Source organism: Pelodiscus sinensis, chromosome 1 (assembly GCF_052426305.1).
Source record: "Pelodiscus sinensis isolate ZL-2025 chromosome 1, ASM5242630v1, whole genome shotgun sequence".
Classification (NCBI taxonomy): domain Eukaryota; kingdom Metazoa; phylum Chordata; order Testudines; family Trionychidae; genus Pelodiscus; species Pelodiscus sinensis.
This window is the reverse complement of record NC_143052.1, coordinates 300,632,888-300,659,398: the sequence shown is the minus strand read 5'-3', so window position 1 is coordinate 300,659,398 and position 26,511 is coordinate 300,632,888. Positions and strand designations below refer to the sequence as shown.

The window sequence follows — 26,511 nt, the reverse complement described above, 5'->3', positions numbered from 1 at the left end:
CCCTAAGTTCTTTGGCGTGCCAGGAACTTGCCTAGGGGGAGTCCCCGGAGGAGGCACACACTGGGGCTTCCCTCCTCTTCAGGAAGGGGAGTTGGCACCGGAGGAGGCATGCATGGGGGCTTCCCTGCACCACGGGTGGGGTGAGTTGGCCTGGGGGAGGCGCAGGCGCGGGAGCTTCCCTCCCACAGGAGTTGGCCTGGGGGGAGGCGTGCGCACACGCCCGCGTGGGAGGTTCCCTCCTCGGCTCGGCTCAGCGGGGTGGGACCCTGGGAGAAGGCTGCTGCAGGGGACTCCCTGCCCCCACTGGCACCCTGTGCCCTCCCCCCTCTCTCCTGTTCCCCACTGGCACCCTGTCCCTGCTGCCGAACCCTGCTCCCACCCCAGCACCCTGTCCCCTCCCCTCGGCACCATGTCCCCTCTCTCCTGTTCCCCACTGGCACCCTGCCCCGGCTGCAGAACCCTGCCCCCACCCCAGCACCCTGTCCCCTCCCCTCGGCACCATGTCCCCTCTCTCCTGTTCCCCACTGGCACCCTGTCCCTGCTGCCGAACCCTGCTCCCACCCCAGCACCCTGTCCCCTCCCCTCGGCACCATGTCCCCTCTCTCCTGTTCCCCACTGGCACCCTGTCCCCTGCTGCAGGACCCTGTCCCCTCACTCCCGGCACCCTCTCCCCTGCTGCAGAACCCTGATCTTACTCCAGCACTTTGGCCCCTGCCCCTGCTCCCTTCCCATGTCCCCTGCTCCCACCAGCACAGATGGGGCCACATTAGTGAGGCTTAGGGTTTTTTTGGGTGGAGGCTTCCCCCCCCCCCCCATTTCCCTTGTGTGGCCCCAACCGTCTTGTCTGTGGGTCAGTGACCCCTGACTCAAAACAGGTTCTCTGCCCTTCTCATAAATAAAGACAATGCAGAAACTTTGTGTGTTTAACACAGTATTTTATTTAAAAATTAAGCCTGGCCCCAAAAAAAAAAAAAAAAAAAAACATTTGAGGCCAAGCTCCCATCTAGCCACAGCATTATAACACTCCTGCACCCCCCCGACTCTAGATCTGAGCCTATCATACACTGAAACCCCCTGCCCTGAGCCCCTCACATACTCCAACCCAAATTCCTGCATCCTCACAGCCACAAGCCTGTGGCTTGCTTAGTACCCAACCCTCCATCGGGCCTAGAGTCCCCTCCCCGAGCCAGCATCCCCTTCTCCACCTCCTCCTGCATCCAGATTTCCTCCCAGACCTTGCACCTCTCACCCCTTCCCAAACCCAAATCCCTCATTTCCACCCCAGAGCCCACACATCCTGTCTCAACCCAGTGAGGGTACGGCTACACTGCAGGAGTTTTTCCAGGATTCCAGAGATATCCTGGAAAACCTCTTCCACATCCAGGGATGCATTTGTTCTTCTGCTGTTTTTAGTGGAAGAGCGGACATGCTCTTTCGGTAACCCCTATATTCCTCGTTCCATGAGGAATAAGGGGGATTCCAAAAGAAGGGTTTTTTCTAACATTTGGTTCAGTCTAGACAGGCCAAATGTTGGAAAAACCTCTTCCTACATAAGAATTGGGGAAAAAAAGTGGCAGCGTAGAGTGTATAAGGGTTGGGGATAACAAGTGATGGAAAGGAGAAAAATAGAGAGGGCCGGGCTTCAAGGAAGGGGTGATGTCTTGGGGGGAATGGGGGGGGGGGGCAGTAGATCTTCGCTTGTTCTGAGATTTAAAAAGTGATCTTGGGTGTAAAAAGGTTGGAGACCACTGATGTACAGGAAATGCCACACAGAGCCAGGGGTCAGCTAGCGAGTCCCCAGCTGACCCCAGGTTCCATGGAAATGCTGCGCAGAGCCTAGGGTTATCTCGGGCTTTGCGCGGCATTTCAAAGCAGCAGCGCTGCACGGAGCCCAGGATCAGCTGGGGACTCCCCAGCTGACCCCAGGTTCCGTGCAGTGGTCCCGCTTTGAAGTACACCACTTTCTTCCCCCACATTGCTGCCTCTCTCTGATATCCTGTCGACTATCCGATAAGCATTTGCTTATCGGATAGACAACTAGTCCTTTATATATACCCTGAACCCCAGTCCAATGCCCCAGGTCACAACTGCTTCCTTCATCCAACATCCATCCCAGACCCTGCATTTCCTCCATTAATATCATGTGAAAGTGTGACCCTCGACCACTTTCCAAAATCTTGGAGTGGCCTCCCATCAAAAATTATTGCCCACCCCTGGGGTAGTTACTGCCTGCAGTGGCTCAGAGCTGTGGAAGTTTCCTCCTACCCATGACAACTGGGAACAACTTGACTCAGTCTCCCATTCATGATGGCTTGGAGCACTTGGTGACCCCTGCCACCTCAGATGGTGGAGGAACCTTGCAGCTATTGGCTGCCAGGATATCCGGGGAGAAGGGGACTCCTGCCAGCTCCCAGCCAACATAGGTTGAAGTCACAGAGGTCTCTTAAGTTACGGATTTCATGACTTCCATTACATCCACAATAAAATCATACCATTATGCATTATCACCCCAATACCATTTTTTAAAGACAAACAGACTTATGTGCTGGGTTAAACTTTGTAAAGGTTGAGTTAAAACCTCTTGAAACTGTTGTGAATGAGTTCTCCACTTAAAATCAGTTGTAAGAGAGCGCTGAAGTAAGGCCTAACAGTCTGCCTAGACACTAGCAACACACAGGAGAAAGGTTCAGCTGCATATTGTGACAGATTGAAAAGAGAGATAGAAGGTAAAACTGAAAGTGTACAGCTGACCTTGGAAGAAAACTGGTGAGAGGATTTTTGGGATGGGGTGCAGGATAAAAAACCTTTTTTTGATGCTGTCAGCAAAAGTAACTATTTCCTGCTATTTGATTCCCTCTGCATTCACACACAGGACTTTGTACAACCTATGAAAATAAACAAAACTAGTAAGAAAAATCTGACATCAATTTCTACTCCCAACTGGAACACCAAATGTTGACTGTCTGAAGTCAAAAGGGGCAGAATCATAGGACTGGAAGGGACCTCGAGAGGTCATCGAGTCCAGCCCCCCGCCCTCAAGGCAGGACCAAGCTCTGTCTACACCATCCCTGACAGATGTCTATCTAACCTGTTCTTAAATATCTCCAGAGAGGGAGATTCCACCATCTCCCTTGGCAATTTATTCCAATATTTGACCACCCTGACAGGTTAGGAATTTTTTCCTAATGTCCAATCTAAACCTCCCTTGCTGCACTTTAAGCCCATTACTCCTTTTCCTGTCCTCAGAAATCAAGAGGAACAAATTTTCTCCTTCCTCCTTGTGACACCCTTTTAAATATTTGAAAACCGCTATCATGTCCCCCCTTAATCTTCTTTTTTCCAAACTAAACAAGCCCAGTTCATGAAGCCTGGCTTCATAGGTCATGTTCTCTAGACCTTTAATCATTCTTGTCACTCTTCTCTGTACCCTTTCCAATTTCTCCACGTCTTTCTTGAAATGTGGCGCCCAGAACTGGACACAGTACTCCAGCTGAGGCCTAACTAGTGCAGAGTAGAGCGGCAGAATGACTTCACGAGTTTTGCTTACAACACACCTGTTCATACAACCTAGAATTATATTTGCTTTTTTTGCAGCAGCATCACACTGTTGACTCATATTCAACTTGTGGTCCACTATGACCCCTAGATCCCTTTCCGCCATGCTCCTTCCTAGACAGTCGCTTCCCATCTTGTATGTATGGAACTGATTGTTCCTTCCTAAGTGGAGCACTTTGCATTTCTCTTTATTAAACCTCATCCTGTTTACCTCTGACCATTTCTCTAACTTGCTAAGGTCATTTTGAATTATGTTCCTATCCTCCAAAGAAGTTGCAACCCCACCCAGTTTGGTATCATCTGCAAACTTAATAAGCATACTCTCTATCCCAATATCTACATCACTGAGAGAGATATGAGAGAGAAAGAGAGAGAGAGAGAGAGAAATGTCTACACTGCATTCCTCTCTCGAAAGAGGAATGCAAATGCAGACCAACAAAATTGCAAATGAAGTGCGGATTTGAATTTCCTGTGCTTCATTTGCATAATCGCGTCGGGGCGTTATTTCAAAATACCCTATTTTGAAAAAAGAAATGCTGTGTAGACGTGGTTATTTTGAAAGAAAACCCTTCTTTCAAAATAATCCTTAAATCTCATTTTATAAGGAGTAAGGGTTATTTCGAAAGAAGGGTTTTCTTTTGAAATAACTGCATCTAGACAGCGTTTCTTTTTTCAAAATAGGGTATTTCAAAATAGCGCCCAGACATGATTATGGAAATGAAGCACAGGAAATTCAAATCCACGCTTCATTTGCAATTTCGTTCGTCCGCATTTGCATTCCTCTCTTGAAAGAGGAATGCAATGTAGACATACCCAGAGAGAGTTTGTGACACTATGCAAGATCAGTGTCAGAAGGAAAGTACCCTCCACACACCTGGATTCACTGAATCTGTTCTTCAGAGTTTAACCCCTGAAACCCACAAGGTGGGGGTCTTTGTCTGGATTAATGGGGGGGAAAGGATAGTGACTCCTTTAAGCTTGCTCTCCCTCCCTCCAGCTAAAGACATTGGGACACGCAGGAAAAAAGAGAGAAGACATTACCTGCATGAGTAGATGAATCATTGGTGCTCAGGGAAGCTACTGCTCCCTGTGTACCAAGACAACATATAAACCTTCCTCCTTCAGCCTGAATCCCATCCCATGCCCGGATTAGTAGCCAAGGTAATTGCAAGTATCTTCTTGTGGCAAGTGTCTAGTGCAGACACTCATTTCACAGGGAATCTGGAATTGGAAGCAGATTTAGGAGAAGGTATTCTCTAAATAGGGTGAGGACTAGGATTCGGGTTGTGGCTCCAAATGTCTGATACAGCAAAGGTAGGCCCCTAAACCTTAAACAAGGGGAGATCAGTGGAGTTCCAGCGGTGGATCTGAGCCCAGGTGTTGAAAGCTGGTTGGCTGACAGCAGCCCCCTGCTAAGTGGAAATGAATAAGGAAGCAATCATGACCCACACTGTATAAATTATTGCTGGATTATTCTCAGAAGAATAATGTAATAAAGTTACAGCCTAATTAAAACACCCCCCTTGAATTCTGTCTCTCTTTACATGTGTCTAAGACAATTCCTCCTCTTAGACCATGTGTCTTCATTAGAAACTCCTGTCTTCCTTTTCTGCTGGTTATCAGTCACAATCCTAAATGTTTAGAAGAGATATTTTTCTTATTTTATAGTGGCAGAACAAGATACACAAGAGATTTATATTCCTTTGCTTTCTAATTGCCCCCTGCCCCGGTTGCTAACGAGTAGCAACCCTGCACCTTCCTCATATCAGCAAAGAAGAAGCAGTTACAGGTTTTTTGTCCCAGCTTGCTTCAATCCATTTCAAGGCTATGCAGGATTTTTCTTCCTTAAAACAAGTATTATATTTTCTCCCAAACAAAATTAAAGGGATAAAGCTTCAACTGAAGAACTGTTGAATTCAAATCACAGCTGCATGACCCACCACCTACATGTGCTCAATGACATGGCAACAGGAAACTTTCTTAATTCTTAGTCATCCTTTAGAATATTTCACATAGAACATTAGCTCTGCTATGTGAAGAATTCCTTTGAAAGTAACTAGTTTACTGACACATTCAACTGAGATGCATCATACTTAATTTGTTAGGGGAAGGGAGCTGCATTCTGGGCTGTTAGAGGACATTTAGGGGTAAATTAGAGCTAGATAACAGCACAGAACACTGGAGTGGTGGCTGTAAAAGAAAATTCATGGGATCATGGGAAACTCGGTCACACCCATGAAAAGTGGACATCAGACTAACTAAAATTATGCCGGACGACAAATGACTCCAGATTGGTTATCAGTCACAAAGTTCTGGATTAAAGAGGTTCAACCTGTACAGATGTTGGTCTGATTTTAGCACTCTGAAATATTTTCCAAGTAGCTCTTTCAGCTGTTGTACTGGATTTTGTATTTGATAACATTAAAAAAAAAAGAGGATTACTTTGGCACTTTAAAGACTAAAGCTTTAATAAATACTATGGATGAAGGTTATCCTTATATGCCTTTAGAAAGTTTGCTACTTTCTAAAAGCTAATGAATTATGGATTTTGAATAATTATGCTCTTTTCAAATGATCCTAACAATGTAACAGAATCTGTGGACATTTCTGGTTAGAAAAAAAAGTGTGTGCACTCATCCAAAACTTTTGGTATCTCTACACCTCAAAATATCCAAATAGGAGAAGTAGAGAGTTAAGGTGTTGTGACGTGATATTACACCAAATACACGTTTTTCCCAGTGCAGGAACCTCTGAAGCAATAAACAACAACCAGTGAAGATCCAAGTATTTTGACCACATTCTAATACTGTTCAATAGATGGTAATGTACATTCAGGTTTTCAAACTAAATGATGAAGAAGAGAACACTGAAATGTCCATTTATCTTGAAGATACATCATATAAACGCATGATGACTAGAGAAAGTAGAAGCGTCTCTGTACTGCATGGCAAAGAATTACCTAGCAAAGGGTCATAAAGTGTGTCTGTTTGCAAAGAGTTCAGATTCCATCTGTTCCTCAATTAGAAAACATCCATGGTATATAATAAATACAAATATGAATTGATGTGGACAAGACTACAGATATTTTATTTTACACTAAATTTCCTACAAATTTGATGAGTAAATTAACAACCAAGTAGGAAATAAACTACAACAAAATGGGCAACAAAATCAAATACAAATCTAAAAGATGAAGACCAATCTCAGAAGTATTCTGAAATCAAAAGAGGAGGTTACTTACCTGTAACTGGAGCTTCTTCAATGTTCATTGCTCCCAAATGGATTTCAAACATGTAGGTGTGCATGTGCGCCATGCACAAGAGCTGAAAGGTTTTTATAGCAATGGCCATTGACCCACATGGGTGTCATGCATCCTCTCGTGCTCTCGGAGAAGAGTATAATAGGCCATGCAGCCTGATGCCACTCTCAGGACCTGATTAAGGGTGGGGCTAGCTGGGCAGCTGCCCGGGGCGCCAACCTATGGGGGACGCCTGATGGCAGCTGTAAGGGGCACCGGGCGCCACCCCTTAGAGCTGCAATCAGGCACCGCGTGCCTGATAGCATCTGTAAGGTGCGCTATGCACCAGTGGGTGGGGCCGTGCATGCACCGTGCGCCCGAGGGCGGAGTCGTGCATGCATCACGTGCCTGCTGCCCGGAGCACAGGAATGGCTCAAGCCAGCCCTGGCTGCTCTAGTACCCTTCTTCCCACTGATCAGACAAATCCACAGCAGAGGGGATGGAAGTAAGGTACTGGACTCAGAGCAGCTCCAGTTACAGGAAACTAATCTTCTCCTCTTCTTCGAGCGAGTCCCTATATTAATTCCAAACATGGGTCAGTAGTGATCAGTGTGGAGACGGGTACAAGGATTGCTCAAGAACACAGCCTGTAGAAGAGCATAACCCATAACTACATCCATAGCTGCTGCCTGCATAACATGAGGAGACATGAACATGTATATATATATATATGGTAGTACAAGATTACTCATTTTTAACGTTACAGACTAACATGGCTACCCCTCTGAGTCCTGTTACGAAACATAGATGGGGTAAGTCAATGTGGCTGCTTGTGCTAGTGTAGAAAGTGCCAAGATGACATCGGGGAGTATTATGTTGTTGAATGTGTAGTATTCGCAAATACACCTGGACACCCATTGGAAATGCGCCGGGGGGGGAGGGAGGCAATTGCAAGGTGTGGTTTCATTGAGGTCAGAATACTAATGAATTTGAGATGATGAGGGAGTGGAAGACTTTGTTCTCGTGGGAGGTACAGGGTTTGGAGTGGACTACCAGGAGATGGATATACTGATTTAGAGGGAATTAGGACAACACTTTAGGAAGGAATTTAGGGTGGAAAGATGAGAAAACTTCTTCTCTGTGGAAGATGATATAAGGGGAGGGAGTCCACTATCACTGCTGTCTGGTTTAATGACCCAGCTAGCCAATACAGGAAGGTTACATTCCTGGAGAGATTGGAAAAGGAGAACATTGCCATACGCTCAGAGTGGTTTTGTGAGAGTGGAAAAAATGAAATTGAGTTTGAGTTCAAAGGTTTCCTGCAGACCTTTTAGAAGTGTATGGTGGTAGGGTGTGTGAAGACAAAAGCACCGTGCACAAGAAGGAAAAATGCACAGAGTGCTCGTAGGGGGACCCACATGGAACTAAGCACTAGGGCTGACTGAATTTGAGAAAGTAGCAAAGACTATAGGAACGGATATCGTATGCAGTGGGCATTGGAGATGGTGAGCACAGGAAATGAAGTACTTCCATTTGCCTGGCAGTAGGCCCTTGTGGATGCCCTCCTGCTTTAAGTAAGGAAACGTCACACACTGTTGGAGCACACTATGTCTAAGCTCATCCAAATCCCAGGCTGGGAAGTGAACAGGGCCAGAATTGGAATGTCAGAGTAAGCCCTGGTCTTGTGAGAAGAGATCCAGTAGCATGCAGAATTATAGTCGTGTGTAGATGGGAGAGGGCTAGGAAGCCCGTGAACCAAACTACTGGGACTAAAACAGGGTGATGAAGATTACAGTTGCTTGATCCAGGAAGACCATGTGCACAACTTGCAGAAGGAGGGGAAAGGGGAAAAGGCATAGTGTCCAGGGAAGGAAAATGGCACCACATAGAATTTGGATTTCTGGATAAAGGTGTTGAGTACTCAAAGAACCAGAAAAGTAGAGGGGGCACCTCCCCCTCATTCTTGGGATAAGGAAATTCAGGAATTAAAACTGCTTCCATAGTGGCAATGTGGGACTGGCTCTGTGATGCCTTTGAGGAGAAAGGCCTCGGTTTCTCATTGCAGGAGGTCTTGATTGCAGGGATCATCACAGAGCACAGCCAGGGGAGGGTGATGATATGGAAACAACAGGAATTATATAGAATATCCATGATGGATGATCCCTAGTACCCAGCTGCCATAGTGCTCTTGCCCCAACTGTAGGTGAATAGGGTAAGACAGCCCCCAAGATGGTATGGGGTGCCAGAGACAGAGATGGTAGTGGGTTATGTCTTGATGTGTATATCAAAAAAGTGTTGTTTGGACAGCTGGGGGGAGAGATTCAAGGAGATGGTCATGGAGCAGGTGGGGTAGTGTTGTCTCTAGGATTACTGCCATCAACCTAGTGCCTCCTGCTGGCTTTGATAGCATGTTGGATGGGGGCCTGGGTCGGGGATCGCACGGTTCCTTTTGCTGCCTGTATCTCAGCACTAGGAGATGCTGAGAGTGCTGAGTCTGGCAGAAGAGTTTTTAAGGAAATGAAGGGACTCATCAGTCTTGACACTAAAATGTTCAAACATTGAAAGAGAGAAACCCTCTATAGGGGTTTGGACTCCTATGGGGAATCTGGAGGATTGCAGCCAGGGGCTCTACAGAGCACTACTCTAGTTGCGAACAATCAGGAAGCAGTGTCGGCTGCATGCATAACAACTTGGTTGGCCAGCAACTGGCCCTCATCCAGAAGTGCCTGGAACGGCTGCTGTTGGTCTGGTGGTCACTGATTCTTGAACTCTGCTAGCTCTGAATAATTATTAAAGTCATATTTAGCTAACAGGGCTTGATAGTTGGTAAAGCTGAAGAGCCCCATAGAGGAATATGCTTTCTAGCCCAGCAGGTTGATCTTTTTTGCATGGATGTTCGAGGATACTGGTGGGCTCACTCTACCACTGTGTAGATCACAATGGAGATGGGGGGGGGGGCGCCTTGCGTAATGAACTCTTTTCCCTTGGTGGGAACAAAGTATCTTCTCTTTGCCCTCTTCGGAGTTGGGACACAAGAGGCAGGGGTTTACCACAGCATTTGTACCAATTGTAGGATGACCTCGTTGATGGGGAGAGCTGTTTGAGAAGGCACTTGCGGCTGGAGAATGTCCTGGAGCTGATGCTGTAGTTCCTGTATCTCCTCTAATGGGAATCCCAGATTTACTGCCACCCACTGGGGCAGTTATCTTGATATTGGAGGTGATCATCCAGTGGGGACTGGAAGGCAGGAAGAAGCACCTTGTCTGGGACAAAAAGGCTACAATGGGGACTCGTGGCACTGATTCCACTTCTCTCACCTCTTCCTCATAAGCAGGTGGTGCTGAAAGTCACAAAGGGGATGGCTGCTACCACACAACCAATGGGCCCTGGCATCCTCAGTCTGGATCCCTGGCTCACCAGAAAGTCTAATAGAATCAGAGAATTATAGGATGGGAAGAGACCACAAGAGGTAATCTAGTCTAGTCCCCTGATCTCATGGCAGGACTAAGTATTATACAAACCACACCTGACAGGTGTTTGTCTAGCCTGCCCTTAAATATCTCCAATAGTGAAGATTCTACAACCTCCCTAGGCAATTTATTCCAGTGCATAATTACACTGATGGGCAAGAAGTTTTTCCTAATATCCAGCCTTAACTGCCCTTGCTGCAATTTAAGCCCATTGCTTCTTGTCCTACCATTATAGGTTAAGGAAAATAATTTTTCTCCCTCCTCCTTGTAGCAACTTTTTACGTTCTTGAAATTTATGTCTCCTCTTAGTCATCTCTTCTTCAGACTGAACAAAACTGATTCTTCCAATCTTCTCTCAGACGTCATGTTTTCTAGACTTTTAATAATTGTTATTGCTTTTCTCTGGACCTTCTCCAATTCCTTCACATCTTTCCTGAAATGTGGTGCTCAGAAGTGGGCACAATATTCTAGCTGAGGCCTAATCAGCATGGAGTAGAGCGGAAAAAATATTTTTCATGTCTTGATTACAATCATTCCTGCTAATATATCCAAAAATGATGTTAGCTTTCTGCGTCACTGCTACACACTTGACTCATATCTCATATCTCAATTGAGATCCACTATGACTCCCAGATTCCTTTCTGCAGTACTCCTTAGCAGTCATTTCCCATTTTTTATGCATACAACTGACTGTTCATTACTAAGATAAGTGCAGAAGAGTCTCTTGGTATAGGTGGTCCTCGCAGGTTGCAGTTCTATGATTCTGCAGCAGATAATAAGCTAGGGACTGAAGTGGCCAGTGTTGAGAGTCTGGATCTGGCTCTGGGAATCCCTTTGCCTCAGAGAATCAGTTCCAGTAGCGAGCGTGCTGTCAGTACCGGATGGCTGCTGCATGGCAGAGGGATGTGCTGTTTGGGTAGCAGCAGTAGGCATTAATCCAATAGAGAGAATAGGACAGAAGTGGGCAGTAGTCCAGAGAGTAGGGCAGGCAAAGGCATGGAAGGAGCAATTCCTTCATCCACAGCCATTATCCTAGGAAACTAAGAGTACAAGGAGTCACATGGAACAACCCCAAAGGTCCAGATGGTGAGAATGATATGGTCAGGAGACAAACTTGCTTCAGCAGATCCTGACTGAACTTCTCCTCATCCTTTGAGCATATCTGAATGGGGATCTACTCTTATGCATAAAGTCATGTTCCTTGGTCTATTGTTAGGCCATGTTTGACTGCCTTGATACCAACAGATCCCATGCTGCAGTGTCAGGTGGAGGGGCTCTCACCACTGGTCACAGATGCTGCACAGCTGGTTCCACTGGTCCTGGATACAAATGCACCATTAAGAACTTCCAAAGGTCTCTAGCTTCCCGCCTATGGGGCAGAAAGGACTTGCGGACAGTACAGTAGGCCACAGTGTGAGCCTTGCTGAAGCAATACAAGCAACACTGTTGCTCACTGATCACAGGAAATGATCACAGACAAGAGGCTCAGTTTCTAAAGCCTGGAAGCCAGGGCACAGACCTAGGGGGTGGGGGACTAGTGAAGAACTATGCTAACTTGAACAATATAAACACATAGAAAACACAGTGAGGGAACGTCTAGACTACAGGCTTTTGTCGACAGAAGTTTTGTCGACAGATACTGTCGACAAAGCTTCTGTCAACAAAGAGCGTCTACACTACATTCAGTTCTGTCGACAAAGCAAGCTGCTTTGTCAACATCGCAGTGTAGACGCAAAGGACAGTTTAGATGCAATAACGCTTTGTCGACAGAAGGCGTTATGCCTCGTAAAATGAGGTTTACCAGTGTCGACAAAACTGCTGAGTTCTGTCGACGTTATGTTGACAGAACTCAGTGGTAGTGTAGGTGCAGGTTTAGTTTTGTCGACAAAAGTCCACTTTTGTAGACAAAACACTGTAGTCTAGACACACCCTAAAACAGCTACCTACAACTACGTACAAGGGGAAAAAATGGATGGAAGATTACTCCCTTGGCAAAGAGCACAAAGGAACAGGGGCTCAGACTCAGGCCACGTGGCACTAAAAGGGAACTGGAGAGGTGTCGACCTGCACAACCTATTATACTCTCAGCTGAGTGCATGAGAGGACACTCAATGCACATGTGGGTCAATGGACACTGCTACAAAAAGCTTCCAGCTCCAGCAGATGGCACACAAGCGCACCCACATTTAGAATCCATCTAAGGACCATCTCTCAAAGAAGTTTGTGCTATTTTCTCATGCTTCAATTATACCATCTAACCACTGAACAATTTACAGGGCCCTCAGAGAAGACAGTCACAGCTAGTTCACAGGACACAGCTACTTTTTCCTCTGATAAACTAATTCTGATATCCCCATGTCTAAACCAAATTCCAAGAGATTAGGATACAAATAAGAACAAAAAGCCGGGGTGGTCAAAAAGATCAGCTCCATAAGATAACGAAATATAAAAGCAAACACATTCTGCCTGCATTTTTGCCATTAACCGATCACTGTCACAACATTTTCATCACAAATCAAAATTATCTGTGAAAATTTTCCAAAAATAATTGCATTGAAAATATTTTGTGGAAATAAACTTGATTTTTTTGACTAGCTCTACTTTATTGATTAATGTTTCAGTCGTACGTTTTGCTTTTAAGAGCTTACAACTTCTGAAAAATCATTCAACATTGCTTCAAGCTTATGAAGTAAATTAGCTTCAACTTCAATCCTGCTTGACTGGCTTCATGATGGGTTACAATAATATAAATGTTAACTAAGCATGTTCTGTGACTAGATAGGGAACTTTTTTCCCCCCACAGAAACATTAATAGAAAATGTCAGCTATGTAAATATTCATGCAAATAGTGTGAGTAAAGGCTCTTAAGTGTCCACGTGGCTCTCTGATGTCCTTCCTTCTATGCATAAAATGTTTAATCATCAACTCAGAGCAGAACTAATACCTTAATTTACTGATTACCCCTACGCTATGGAGTTAGCTAAGAGATTGTGGAATCCCCAACAGTGGAAGTAATTCATTACAGATTAATCTGGGGTGGGCAATAAAAAAAAAGTGGCAGCCTGCCAGGGTTAGACCCTGGTGGGCTGCCACCACTATGTTCTCAGCTCTCATTGGCACCCTCAGAACCTGACTGGTGCCAAACCAGAAGGGTGGTCAATATTGTCTAGGAGCATTAACACTTCCACTGTACTAAGCTCTTAGGCGACACTTAGGGGTAAATTTGAGATAAACAACAGCACAGAACACTGAGAACTAGGACTAGTGGCTGTGAACAAACTTTATGTGACCATGGGAAACTTGGCCACACCCATGATAAGTAGACACTGAGCTAACAAAAATCATGCCAGGCCCTAGATGTAGCTGCACCAGAATGCCAGACTAGAGAGGTTCAACCTGTAACAGTCTGTTCCCTAACATTTTAACTTAGGTTATGTTTCTCTTGAGCTCATTCTCTTTTAAAACAATTAACTGGAATCCAAGATATTTTTCAATACAACAAGGATCAGGGCAAGTCAGTCATGAGCTATAATAGTCATCATATGCTGCCACAAAAGTGTTAAGAATAGGATAGTCTTGCGTCATGTTGGAAAGTGTACTGGGGAGAGTTAATGTTTTCCAAAATCTCTTTCTCTCTCTAGCCTGGCTGTTGACAACATATTAAAACACCACACTACACTGGAAAACTTTATACATATGCCTCTGTTGAAAATACCATTATATCTCTGAGTCCTCAGAACCCCTGGTAAATTTTCTCATTGCCAAAGTGTCAGTTTCTGATGGGGGCAGAGTGAGTCAACCAGCTCCTGCATCTAGCCAAAATGCTGCTCAACACATCAGCCCGTGTTCAATAAATCAGAGCAGATGGGGATTAGATTGAGTTTTCCCTCTCTCCCCCTTTCACAGGCAGGACCTAATCAAGGTTATAGGAACCTACAAGGTATAAACATGATATTTCTAATTGTGTGCATGCGCGCGTATGCGTGTGCGTGCGCGCGTGCAATAATAATCTGATTTCCCTGGTGCAATGTTTCATCCTGACAAAAGGATGTAATAAGGCTGCTGGCACAAGGAACTTAGGCTAAAGACTAACACTGGCCAGCAATTCAAGGTGAAATATGTTTCAAAGAGACTGAATCCAGTCTTATTTTCTTTCCCAGAAAAGTATAATTTTCATCACTGTTTCCATTAATATTAATATCTCTTCTTGTCAAGTGATCAAAACTTGTTTTTACATCCAGCCATTCTGTATTTGTTGAAGCGTGGCAGCAGATATTTAGTTTTGCAGCAGCATTTGTACAGGAGGTGTCTCAACAGCAGACGAACAAGACTTTCACACTTATGCTGATGATGCTTATAGCTTCAAAGCACTGAGTCAAAGTTAGATAGAGATGAAAAATTAAAAAATGGTTACTTACCTTGTAACTGTTGTTCTTTGAGATGTGTTGCTCAGGTACATTCCAGTTAGGCGTGTGTGCCACGTGCATGGATGCTGGAGCTTTTTTCCCTTAAGGACCCTCTTAACTGCCTCTGAGCAGAGGTGTTCCGATCCGGTTAACCGTGAAGGTTCCAGGCCGCCAGGTGGAGGGATGACAGGATCAAATGGCATAGCCGCCCTCCCCCAGGTGCACGGTGATTAGGTCTGGAGTCACCGGTAGCATGATAGGCTCTTCCACTGCTAAATCCAGGAGCATGGGGTACCAGTGTTGACATGGCCATGCTGGGGCTTGGGGCTATCAAGATGACTATCAAGAGGACCTTGTGTAGCAAGGGGAAGGGAAGAAACATGAAGAGAAGGAGGGGAGGCCACTGCACCAGTAGTGCTTCCCCTAGCGAGCCCTTCCCCTGCCCCAGATACGAGTAGTAGCTCAAACACGTGAAGTTTCTCTGGGAAGTGAACAGGTTGAGAGCGGGATAATCCCACCTTTGGAAGACGATATCCAAGATGTCCATCGTGATGGACCACTCATGGACCCTGAACGACCTGCTGAGCTTGTCTGCCAAGATACTGTGGACCCCTGGTAGGTAGGATTCCTCCAGGTGGATCCCATGTGTGATACACAGGTCTGAGACGTAGGGCTTCCTTGCATAGAGGAGAAGACATAGTGCATGGTCATGGTGTTGTCTGTCAGCACAGACACTACCTTGTTCTTCAGGTGGGGTAGGAACGCCAGGCAGGCTAAATGGACAGCCCTGTGCTCTTGACATTTATGTGGAGAGCCCCATTTAGGGACCACATACCTTGAGTTCTGAGGTTCGACAGGTGAGCTCCCCAACCTATGTCCAGTGGATCGGTTACCAGCTGCACAGACGGGGCCTGTCTGGCAAATGGGATGTTATGGCAAATGACCTATTCCTGTAGTCACCAGCCTAGCAACCAGAGAACCTCCTCCGGTTCCGTGACTATTGCATCCGTAGGTGCTCAAGTTGGGTTGTGTATTGTTGCCAATCACGCCTGAAGGGGTTGAAGCTGCAGTTTGGCATGCTGGACCACGAAGGTGCAGGCTGCCATGCTGTCTGAGGCCAGGGCTCTGGTCAGAGGAGTAGCTGAGGGGATGCCCCTTGAAAGGGCAGTCACCGAGGAATGTCAGGAAGGAGGTGGTCCCTGGGCCTGATCCAAAAAATTCCAAAAAGGCTGTTAGAGTTGCCATTGGGGCAGACAAGATTATTGAACGGCCAGGTTGGGGTGCCAGGACCAGTGCTGGGATTGGGATCGGTGCTGCAACCTGGATCTGTAAGATGAAACCCTGGAATGGATGGAGTCTGTGTCTGACTCCGACAAGTAGTCCATTGCCAACCACGGCAGTGCCAATGATGGTGCTGGGAAGCGATGAGACAACCTATGTCTGGTCATCATGCTGGCTTTTCTCTATGGGTCAGTGCCGGTAGTGCCACTGGCAGTGCCGGTGGCGGCATCGGGTGTGGGTACTGGCCCTGCATCGGCAGCACTGCGGGGTAGAGCGGCCTTGTGATGATTGGTACTGGTGCCGCTGGCATCACTGTAACCTGTGGTGCCATGACGGGTGGTGCCGACAAGGCGGTCAGTGCCCAGGTTTCTGTGTGGGTTAGTGCTGGTGGTAGCAGAGTCATCGGTGCAAGCAAAGGTGCGGGGGGAAGAAAGGCTGCTGTTGTGGCCAGCAACCACAGTTGCACTCTCGGCTGAACTGGTGCCTGTACCAAAAGAGGCACCCAATGTTCCTCATCGGCAATCGTGACCAGTCCCAGTGATGAGCTCTATGAGCTTATGTGCAGCATAGAATGCCTCCGGAGTCAATGGCTGCTGGACCTCTTTGACCACTGCATCCAGTGCCGGACTCTCTGCATGTTGAGCACAACCGGTGCCGACATGGCACAGGAGCTTCCTGATGCATTGCCGTGGCCATGTTCCCATCTCCATGGTGCACTTTATGGCTATGCCTCATAGGGAATCTTCCCTATGTTGCCTCTTCCTAGTCGGTGCCATAGACTGCGACTGGAGCCTTGATGTCGAAGGCTTTGCTAGTAATGCATGTTTCGGTGCCAAGGAAGGCTCTCACGGAGGCCAGCATGTTGCAATCACCTGGTGCCACTGGTTGAAGTGCGGACTCCATTAAAATGAGCTTCAGGAGCAAATCACATTCCTGTGTTGTTCTTGGCTTGAAGGTCTTGCAGATCTGACAGCTATCCGTGTGCTGGTCCTCTCCTAGGCACTTCAGACAGAAGTCATGCGAATAGCCATAGGGCATAGGTTTAGAGCACTTCACACACTGCTTGAACACATGCGGACCCCGGACATTCCCTCTCGAGAAAGGGAGAGATAAGAAGGGGAAACATCCCTATACGAAAAGTCAACTTCAAACTATTTATACTACTCGCCTAATCTAACCTACAAGTACTAAGAACTGTATTTACATGCTAAGAGATAGACTAACTATGTAGCCAAGTGCTCCAGCTCCCGCGGGTGATAAGAAGGAACTGAGGTGGTGGAGGGCCAGCAGGGGTATATACACACTGGCACCACTCCATGGAGGTTCCCTCACTGGCAAGATGGATACGGCTAAGAAAAAAAGCTCCGGAAACCATGCACGTGGCATGCATATACCTAACTGGAAAGGACATGACCAAGTACTTGAAGAACATGGTACAATCTCACCAGCCACAATGGTTTACTTTTGCAGTATACGAAAGAAGGCCTAGAACTGAGGCTTTGTACACAATTGACACTGCAGGCTCACTGTCAACATAAAGTGGTGTTCTAACAAGCTGTCTTCTGGCCATTACATTACTCTTTTTATTTATATTATTTCTTAACAACACCATGTTCATCAGGCAACAGCAAAGAAAATCTGGCAATTTGGGCCAAAAGAAGAGTTCCCAAAACAGTGAACAATTCATGCTCCTATCAGAAAGATAACTATGGCCACATTCAAAAATATTAGACACACTTGAAATTTCAAATGCTAACTAGGGTTGAAAAGAAGGAAGTTTCTTATTTGTTTGATAATCTGACAAATTGAATGTAATTCATTAACAATCACCACCTTCTTCGTTCAAACATTTCTTACACAGAGTCTCAAACAGAGATTATAGTACATATGTTCTACGTTAATGTTTTGCACTCACATGATGACACCCAGTGTAGGTCTACAATTCAGAGTTTTTCAGAAAAAATGGCCGTTTTTCCGAAAAAACTTCAATTACATCCACACTGCATTCAGGTTCTTTCAAAAGAAAATCGAAAGAACAGAGGGGTTTTTCCAACATTGGAACACCTCTTTCTACAAGGAAGAAGCCTTTTTCCGAAAGAGCTCTTTTAGAAAAAGGTGTGTGTGGATGGGGAAGAGGGAGTTTTTTCGCAAGAAGAGGAAAGAGGAAAAAGCACAGGTGCCCTGGTGGCCATTCTGTCCATAGTAATCAAAGCTTACATGCGAGATACCGTCCACACATAATGGACGCTATCTGTCGAAAAAGCAAATCACTTTTTCAATGAGCTTTTGCAGTGTGGATGCTCTCTTTTGGAAGAAGCTTTTTCCGGAATATCTCTTCCGGAAAAGTTTCTTCCAAAAGAAATCTGCAGTCTAGACATAGCTCCTGTGTGTTCAGGTCCTTGGGAAAAATCAAGGCAAGGCACAAAAGTTATTCGATCCTTTTGTCAGCTGTTCTACAATCCTGTTGCTAGCAAACAACTAACTTCAGAAACAAGGTAAATTTAACTGCTTGCCTGAAGTACCTGGGCTACCCACATAAGCAGCTACTATAGCTCATTGCAGCTTATGTGTGTATATATTGCAATGTCATTCAGCACAAATCAGTATTTACAAAGTGTCAGTTTGCATTAAACACAGAAAGTACTTGCATATCAGAATGCTCTGCTACATATTTAAGTAAAATCAAAGAAGAGAAATACCGTTTACTCACTGAAGTCTGGAAAACCAAGAATATCTACTCAATTTTAAAACGAATCCACTGGTAGTCTTTGGCTCAGCTACACTAATTCATGGAAAGGGTGAGCTACCAATTAGACCAAATATTGGCATTGTTGCCATGAAGTTTGATGATGGGTTCTTTATTATTTATTTTAATAGGATGAAATCTGAATACTATACCAAAAAGTTAATTTCTGAGGATAGAGAATCAAAACACTGAACAGTACAGACTATATATTTATACAGGAATTAATAACTAAAGGAGCTCCCCCTATTGATCACAGATATAATGCTTTTTTATATGAGATTTAAATACAGTAATTCCTCATTTAACATGTGCCCACTTAACACGTTCTCGTGATATCATGATTTTTTTTTAGGGAACGTTTTTTGAATTACACGGCTGTCCCCGGAATAACACCATTTCCTCAGCTGGCCCGTCGCTGGCGGCTGTGCGGGGCTTCCCCCGCCTCCCTGCAAAGCGGTGGAGGGTTCTCTGCTCACCGTTCCCCGGCAACCCCCCCCCTTTGCCGGATGTAGTGTGGGTCCCGACAGACCTGTCACAGGGGCATACTCACTCCCAACCCAATCCCCCTCCTTTCTCCTTCCCTTCCCCAGAGCCAAACACCTCCCCTCCCTGCTGTAACCCAGTCCCCTTTCTCCCCCAACCTTCTATCCCGGTCCCAACAGACACCACCCCTTAAAACTCAACCCCCACCTTTTCCATTATTTTCAATTGGAAAATTGACCCCGTATAACACATTTCCACTTAAAACGATCATTTTTTGGAACATATCTATAGCGTTAAATTAGGAATTACTGTAAGAAGGGGGAACGTTGAGCTAAGAACAGACAATTTTTTCTTGATAAAATAGGAAAAGTTCAAGTTCAGAAAAGCTTTGCCTATTTTTCCCAACCTCCACTTTCAATTTGTGGACATCGTGTTCCTCTTCACTTCCTTTGTTCAGGCCAAACACACACAAGTGCTGTTCTTATGGTATATCTGATCTGACTGTAATCAGGAATACTAGAAATGCAATGAAAAAACCTATGAGTGACATTTCCAGCAGCACTCCAGAGAAGCAGAAACAGACCTGATAATTCTCACCCCATTTGGAGTGAAACTCAACCATTGCTAATCATCTTCATGCATCTCAGGCTTTTCATAAATGCACTGTTGCAAAACAGACTTTTTTGAAATCTCACTTATTTACTTTATGACAACTTGAGAGCCCTAGGAAGATTAATCTCTGGGAAGTGTGGGTGGTGTGCCAACCATTAAGAGGAGGCTACTTGGGCAAATTAACTTTTTTTTAGCTTTTCACAAAGCTGAAACTAATTAAGTTGCAACAAAACGTCACACCTGGTAATGAAAAAAAAATATTTTGCAGTCAGATTTATGTTTATTTATTGCTCACAGAAAAACCTGTGATTGCTCATTGAAGATCCTTCTATTGGAGAACATGGTTTAATGCAAATGTTCGAAAAAACAGATAGTATCCTGTTTTCAAGGAAGTAGTATGTCAGGCAAATTGAACTGTGCAAAGTCAGGCCAAGTTGACACATTCATGGGATATCTCCCCACAAAACATCCACGTGAAGGAGTTGTGACATGTCTAAAGCTCAGCGTTCCCAAACTACGGGCCGCGGCCCGATACCAGGCCATGGGAAAATAATACCGGGCCTCAGCGTGGCTGCCGGGACGGGAGCGGGGCAGGCTGGGAGGAGGTGGGGGGGGGGGGGATTAGCCACCAGAAAGCAGGGTTGGGGGCAGCATGGCTGTCCGGCAGAGATTGGGGAGGGCAGGTGGTGGAACCAGGGCTGGACAAAAGCCGGGGTGGGGGGACACACTGGACAGGGGAAATCAGGAGGAGGAGGACAGGAGAATCAGCTGCCGGAAGCAGGGCTGGATGGGGGGGCAGCAGGGCTGGTCGGGGGGGGTCATTGGGGGAGAGGGGCTGACCGGGGGAGATTGGTGGGGGGAAGGGGGGGAACCAGCCACCAGAAGCAGGGCTGGATGGGGATAGTAGGGCTGGACTGGGGAGATCGGGAGGAGAAGGGGGGGGGAGCAGGACTGACCCGGGCACATGCAGACCCGGGCACACGAGTGAGTCTGGCCCCGGGGATTCCATCCCCCCCACCCGCCCCCCCCCACACACACCGTCCCTTGAGTAGTTCCGAACTGCCTGGCTGGTAGACACTCACACAGCATGAGCACATCTACCAGCCAGGCAGTTTGCAGCTAAGGACTGATACACCCAATTATAATAAAACTTACCTAATTAGAAAAATACCAGACATTTTATATGTCTGGTAATTTCTCAATTTGTTTCCCAGACAAAACCCTCAAATACCAGACTGTCTGGTACAAAACCAGACACCTGGCAACCCTACCCCTCCTTGGACCCTCCCTCCTAGCCAGATACCCTACCCCCCAATCTGCTCCTGTTCCCGCCTCCTGGAGTGCCATGCGGTGCCGGGTCCCCCAAGCCCTGGCCGGGCGGAGGATGGAGCCGGGTGAAACACAGAAAATTTATTCTTTTTTAATATGCGTTTATATTTTTGGGCTGCAAAAAACAGTACTGAAAAAAAAACGGGATCCAACTAAAGTAAAAAGTTTGGGAAACCCTGATCTAGCCAGCTTTCTATCCATCTTACAGTCCATTTATCCAATCCATATTCCCTTAACTTGCTGGCAAGAATATTGTGGGCGACTATATGATGAGCTTTGCTAATGCTAGCACTAGGGGCGTTGGGAGGACCAGAAACAACTTATTTGAACATCATTTGCTTAATGAATATGCACATATGCAAATGAATGTTACCAGTCCTCCAAAGCTCATGAATGGATTTACTGGTCCCCGTGTCAAAAAGTTTGGGAACCCCTCCTCCGAGTCAGCATTGTACAAAGGCCCAGAATGGTGCTAAGAGACAGTGTGACACTGCAGAAGAGACAAAATGGAGGTCCTAGTAATTAAAGATCCCTTGGCACTCCTGAAATTGGCACGGGCAATGTTAGCAGCACAGTCCTCAATACTTTCCAGCTTCGGTAACTGTATCACTGCTTACTAAATTTCCTTTGCACCTTCAACTCCTGTCCAAAATTTGTCTGTTGCTGTTCAACAATTATCATACTACAACTCAGAGGTGGCTACAGTACATGTCAACATGGGATCGACTAATCTGTGTGTAGTATGTCCATATAACTCGATAATGAAAGGTTTTATAAAGATATAAGGTGTCTGTATGTGAGTGCATACACATGCTTCAGAATATCACTTTCCTTGCTTATCAGTATGTATTAGCTATTTTTCCCACACACACGTCCCTCAGCTTATAATACAGATAAAGCATTTCCCCTACCCTCCAAAAGCTTTAAGTCTGGGTCCAGATAATCCAAAAAGAAAAAAAATAATCACCACACTTTCCATGTCAGGCAAATAAAATCAACACATTATAGAAAAAAATTGTATTTATTTTTTTATATTTATATATATATATATATATATATATATATATACACACACACACACACACACACACACACACACACACACACACACACACACACACCAGAAAATAAGTGACCTTTAAACATATCTACAATTAATTTATCTGGACATTTCTCCTTATTCTAATCAAAAGGACTGTCCCATAAGACTCAGTTGTTATACATTATTTAAAGGGGAAAAAAGTGCTGAAGATTCATCCAGCTGCTAAGGAAAAAAAATCTGGACAAGAGAAAAAGAAGCAAACCCATTAGTCAGGTCCCAGTCTACATCACAAATTAATTAGATAATTTAATAATTTTCAGCCCCTTTTTTGTATTCCTTATGCACAAGACAACTTGCCATTTCTTAGTTGCTACTCATGGTCCAGCACTTAGAACATTCTTTAATAAAGGATAGGAAAGCTCAGACCAGAAACATTTTTCTCTAAGGTCTATTTGCGCCAGTGATGTTACACAATCAGACTCTGAAAGACTTTACAATAAAACACAGCTCTCCTTGAGTTCTCTTAGGAGAATTCATCTTAATTTATAATTTTCAACAGACTTCCATATATAGTTTTTTCATACTACTCCCGGGGTATTACCAAAAATCCAGATTTCAAGGATTTAGAAGGGAGGGTTGGAAAGAACAGACACAATTTTAAATAATTCTGTGATGTCCAACTGAGAGATAAGGCAAGATCCATGACAACAACTCAATTTTGATTTAAAATAAGACCATATAAAATAGAAATTTAACAGTACAAACAACCCTCATTTCCTATAAAAATTATTACTATGACCTTGGTTTTAGATAGGCACTTGTGAGTTAACAGATAACTGGCTCTTGATAACCTCTTTATGGTTTCTAATACAGAAAACCAAAATAACTGAAAACTTACAATTAAAGAATAGACATCCTAACTGTGTGTCTTAAATTAGTGTTGTAGACTCAGCTGACACCATTTTGACATTATTTTACAGTTCATATAAAACCTGAAAAGTTGCCCCACACTTTAGTTTTGTGTCTTAAAAATGTTCGATCTTCTTACCACTTTCATCTAGCAAGAAATCATCCTGGTAACGGAACTTTTCTGGTCCACATGCAATAAAAATGTCATCATCACCAAAGAAATCCTGAAGGCACATCACCTGAAAAGAAAAGGAATGTATTCAACATGGGATCTTTCATAATAGCAATTATAACAATAAATTCCTCCAAGTCTATGTCTGCACGAGTACTTTAAGTATAATGAAATCAACAGAGATTCTTCTCCAGAGAAATTTCAAAGCAGTACTTTGGCCATCTGTTATGAGTAAGAAACATTTTTATGGACACTGCTGGAAGAGAGATCTAAAGAAGATAGAATGATGTAAATGTCACATTTAAAATAAGATGCATTGCTATGGTCTGAGGTTAGAACTTCTGTTTATATATGAGATTGTGTTCAGTAGCTACCGGATAATTATTTGCATTTACAGTTCACATTCATATTCTTTGACAGCATTTATATCAGCAACAGTTTTGCAGGCAAAATTTACTGTGGCTCTTTCAACAAAATCTGTGTTACAACAAAAATATGCCCTGCCAGTTTCCCAAGACTAGCTGACATGGGGGAAAAACCCATTTTGATCAGTAATATTCTCTGACGCTATCTTTTTTACTTCCTCCAAACAACAACCCACAGAAAACAAACACCGTCTGTCAGGCATATATATCTTTGAGAAATCCAGTCAGTAATAGCCAGGAATTTGACTTCAAGTTGACCAAAAGATTTAAAAAACCAAAAACAAAAGAACTGATATAGAAAGTCAGATCTGGGATAGGGTAGATTAGTGTTCATAGTTGAAACTGCCTTACCAGAAATGGTATTGCATTAGATTCATTCTTAACTTTGCTTAAAATAAAAGGTTTAATGTTTCCATTCTCTACAATTATTTCACTAGCCATCCAGCAAAAGATTGGCAATATTCCCAAATTCTGTCTTTTGGCCTTTTCGATCTTATTTTAGCAACCTCCAAAAACAAATTAGAAATCTAATTACCTTTTAAAAGATAAAGTCCAGAGTGTGAATTATATAGATTAGATCAGAGAAGAGCTTTTAAAGTTCCATTACTTGTAATATCCTTTTATGAACTCCAACTTAGTTACCCCCTGGTAATTTTATTCTTTTTGATGTGGTAAACAATGATATTCTTTCTGGCTGCCCCACATCTGGCAAAAAATTAGGGACCACATTTTTAAAGGTTTTTTTTATATTATATATATATATAAAAATAATACCTTATAACTGAAGATTTTTGTATCAACATTTGGACAGAAGAGTTCTATGAATGGTGTTCGTTTATTCAATATTGCTGCACATGCATTAGAGGGAGCAGACTCGCTCTATATGAGTTCCACAATAATTTAGGAGGGCAGGTAAATTCAAGAGGATGAGATTGGAAGAGGACAAAATAGCCATTCAATTTAAGTAATGCATTGGCTAGTGTTCATAGCCCAAGATCCAGCCCAAGCTATAGCTGTAAAGTGCTGCCTACACAGCTTTTTTTTAAGATGACTAGTGTGAGCTCCTCTAAGACCATCCCCCTGAAATGGAAGGCATGCTCCAAAACACTGTATAGACAAATCTTAAGTAGTCTGGTGACATTCTCTTTGTTGAATGATTGTCAGTATCATATAATGCATTAGGGTGGTAAAATTGTAACTGATATCCATTGTCTACTCTTGACTAATCATAAGACACTCAGAGATAGAAGAGACCTCTTAATGTCATCTTGTTCGCTCCCCCTCCCCTGGTTCAGTACAAGATTGCTCCCTAAAGTATATTTTTCAGCAGTTTAGTTATAAATGAGTCAAAAGATAGGACTTCCCTTGAGAGACTATGCCAGATAGGCAAACAGAGTGATCAGCTGGTATACATCCAGAGCCGTTTCTTGGCTTTGTTTGAATGGGAGAGTAATCAGCCTGCACCTGGCTCCTTTTACAGGTCATTAGTGTGAAACGAGATGCCCAGACAGACTCACAATGCTTCTAAGAAGTGTTATGTCAAATGCTAAAATGCAAATTTTAAAGCAGTCTCTGTCTGCTGCCCTCAATGTGGACCACAGGAGAATACAGAAAGGCAGCTCCTCCTTAAGTAAAGGAACCAGATTTCAACTGAAATTCACAGAGCAGTGTGTTTGAATAATTCTCTCAAATCTGAGGATGGTATACTTCTCTCCCTATTGTCTTTGTCTCAAAGTCTTTTATTCATGCCCACTTTATTAATCTGCCATTATGCACAACTCATCCCCGGAGATCAGGCTGTTTATAAAAAATTAAAAATTGCCATGAACATATATGGACTTCCTTCTTTATGTTCCGGTTCAAGTTATCTTACAAGGCAGAGATTTAGACAAAAGTCATTAGAAGGTATCTGCAGTTTACACATTTCAAAAGCAGATCCACATAGAATTCATTCTTTTTTGTTGGAATGAAATCTCCATGGTGACAACTGCATCATCAAGCTGTGAAAGCCTTTCAGCAGAGTTTTTTATAACGAGATTCTCTTTACAAGAGTGCCCTCTGTAAATGAACAGAAAATGTTCCTGTAGGTATTATTTGGTTCAAAACAGCTAAAGCTGTATAACAATTGTGTCTTTACCAGGTGCTTGTGGTGTCACATATTAGCCTAATACCTCAAAAACAAATAAGCAATCTCATACCTCACATTATATCAGTTCATGTCTCCATCATCATAATCAGGAGTCCCAGACCAGTGAATTTCGATATCAAGCCATTTTGGATGCTAAATGTAATCAAGCCTCCACACCCTCCATAGTGCACTGAATTGTGCACTGCTGTACCAGAAAAAAAAATTTCTTCCCGGTCCCACTATTGAATTGTGTGAAGAAGGACTGACAGCTCATTCATGCAAGTCTTCGTTTTAATAGCTGTTTATTTCAATAACTGACAAGTTCCACAATACCTCAATTTTATGCTGTTGTAACAAGTGAACTCTCTCTAAAACAATGTTTTTGTTTTGTTGTGTAAGGAGTCATCTAGTCAGAGGAGAGGAATTCCTGGCTAGACTATATCTTGCGCCAGGCTATAATCCCCTAGTTAGTCTTCTGTTATAAATGAGACATGGTGCTCTATAATTTAAAAGAGGGAAATTCAAAGAGGCCACACTGTCTACATATGTCACTATCCTTTTTCTGAGAAACCAGTTTGATTCATAATGAATAATGTTTTCAATTTTTCACAACAGTCATCTGAAGTTTACATCTTTTAAATCCAAGGTAGCAGAGAGAAGCAGTCAGAGACGTGGGCACTACACGATACTGTAGGTCCGTGGTCCCCAACCCGGT

The 26,511-nt window shown here is 44.1% G+C and overlaps 1 protein-coding gene across 3 annotated transcripts in view; it reads right to left on the bottom strand.

Annotated features, from left to right (window-relative positions):
* Positions 1-26,511, bottom strand: part of DCLK1 (doublecortin like kinase 1) — a 317,887-nt gene that overhangs the window by 118,885 nt on the left and 172,491 nt on the right. For all 3 annotated transcript variants that reach the window (XM_075919170.2, XM_075919169.2, XM_075919171.2), the window contains exon 4: positions 23,211-23,310. In XM_075919170.2, the coding sequence (XP_075775285.1) occupies positions 23,211-23,310 (100 nt within the window). The remainder of the gene's footprint in view (positions 1-23,210; positions 23,311-26,511) is intronic.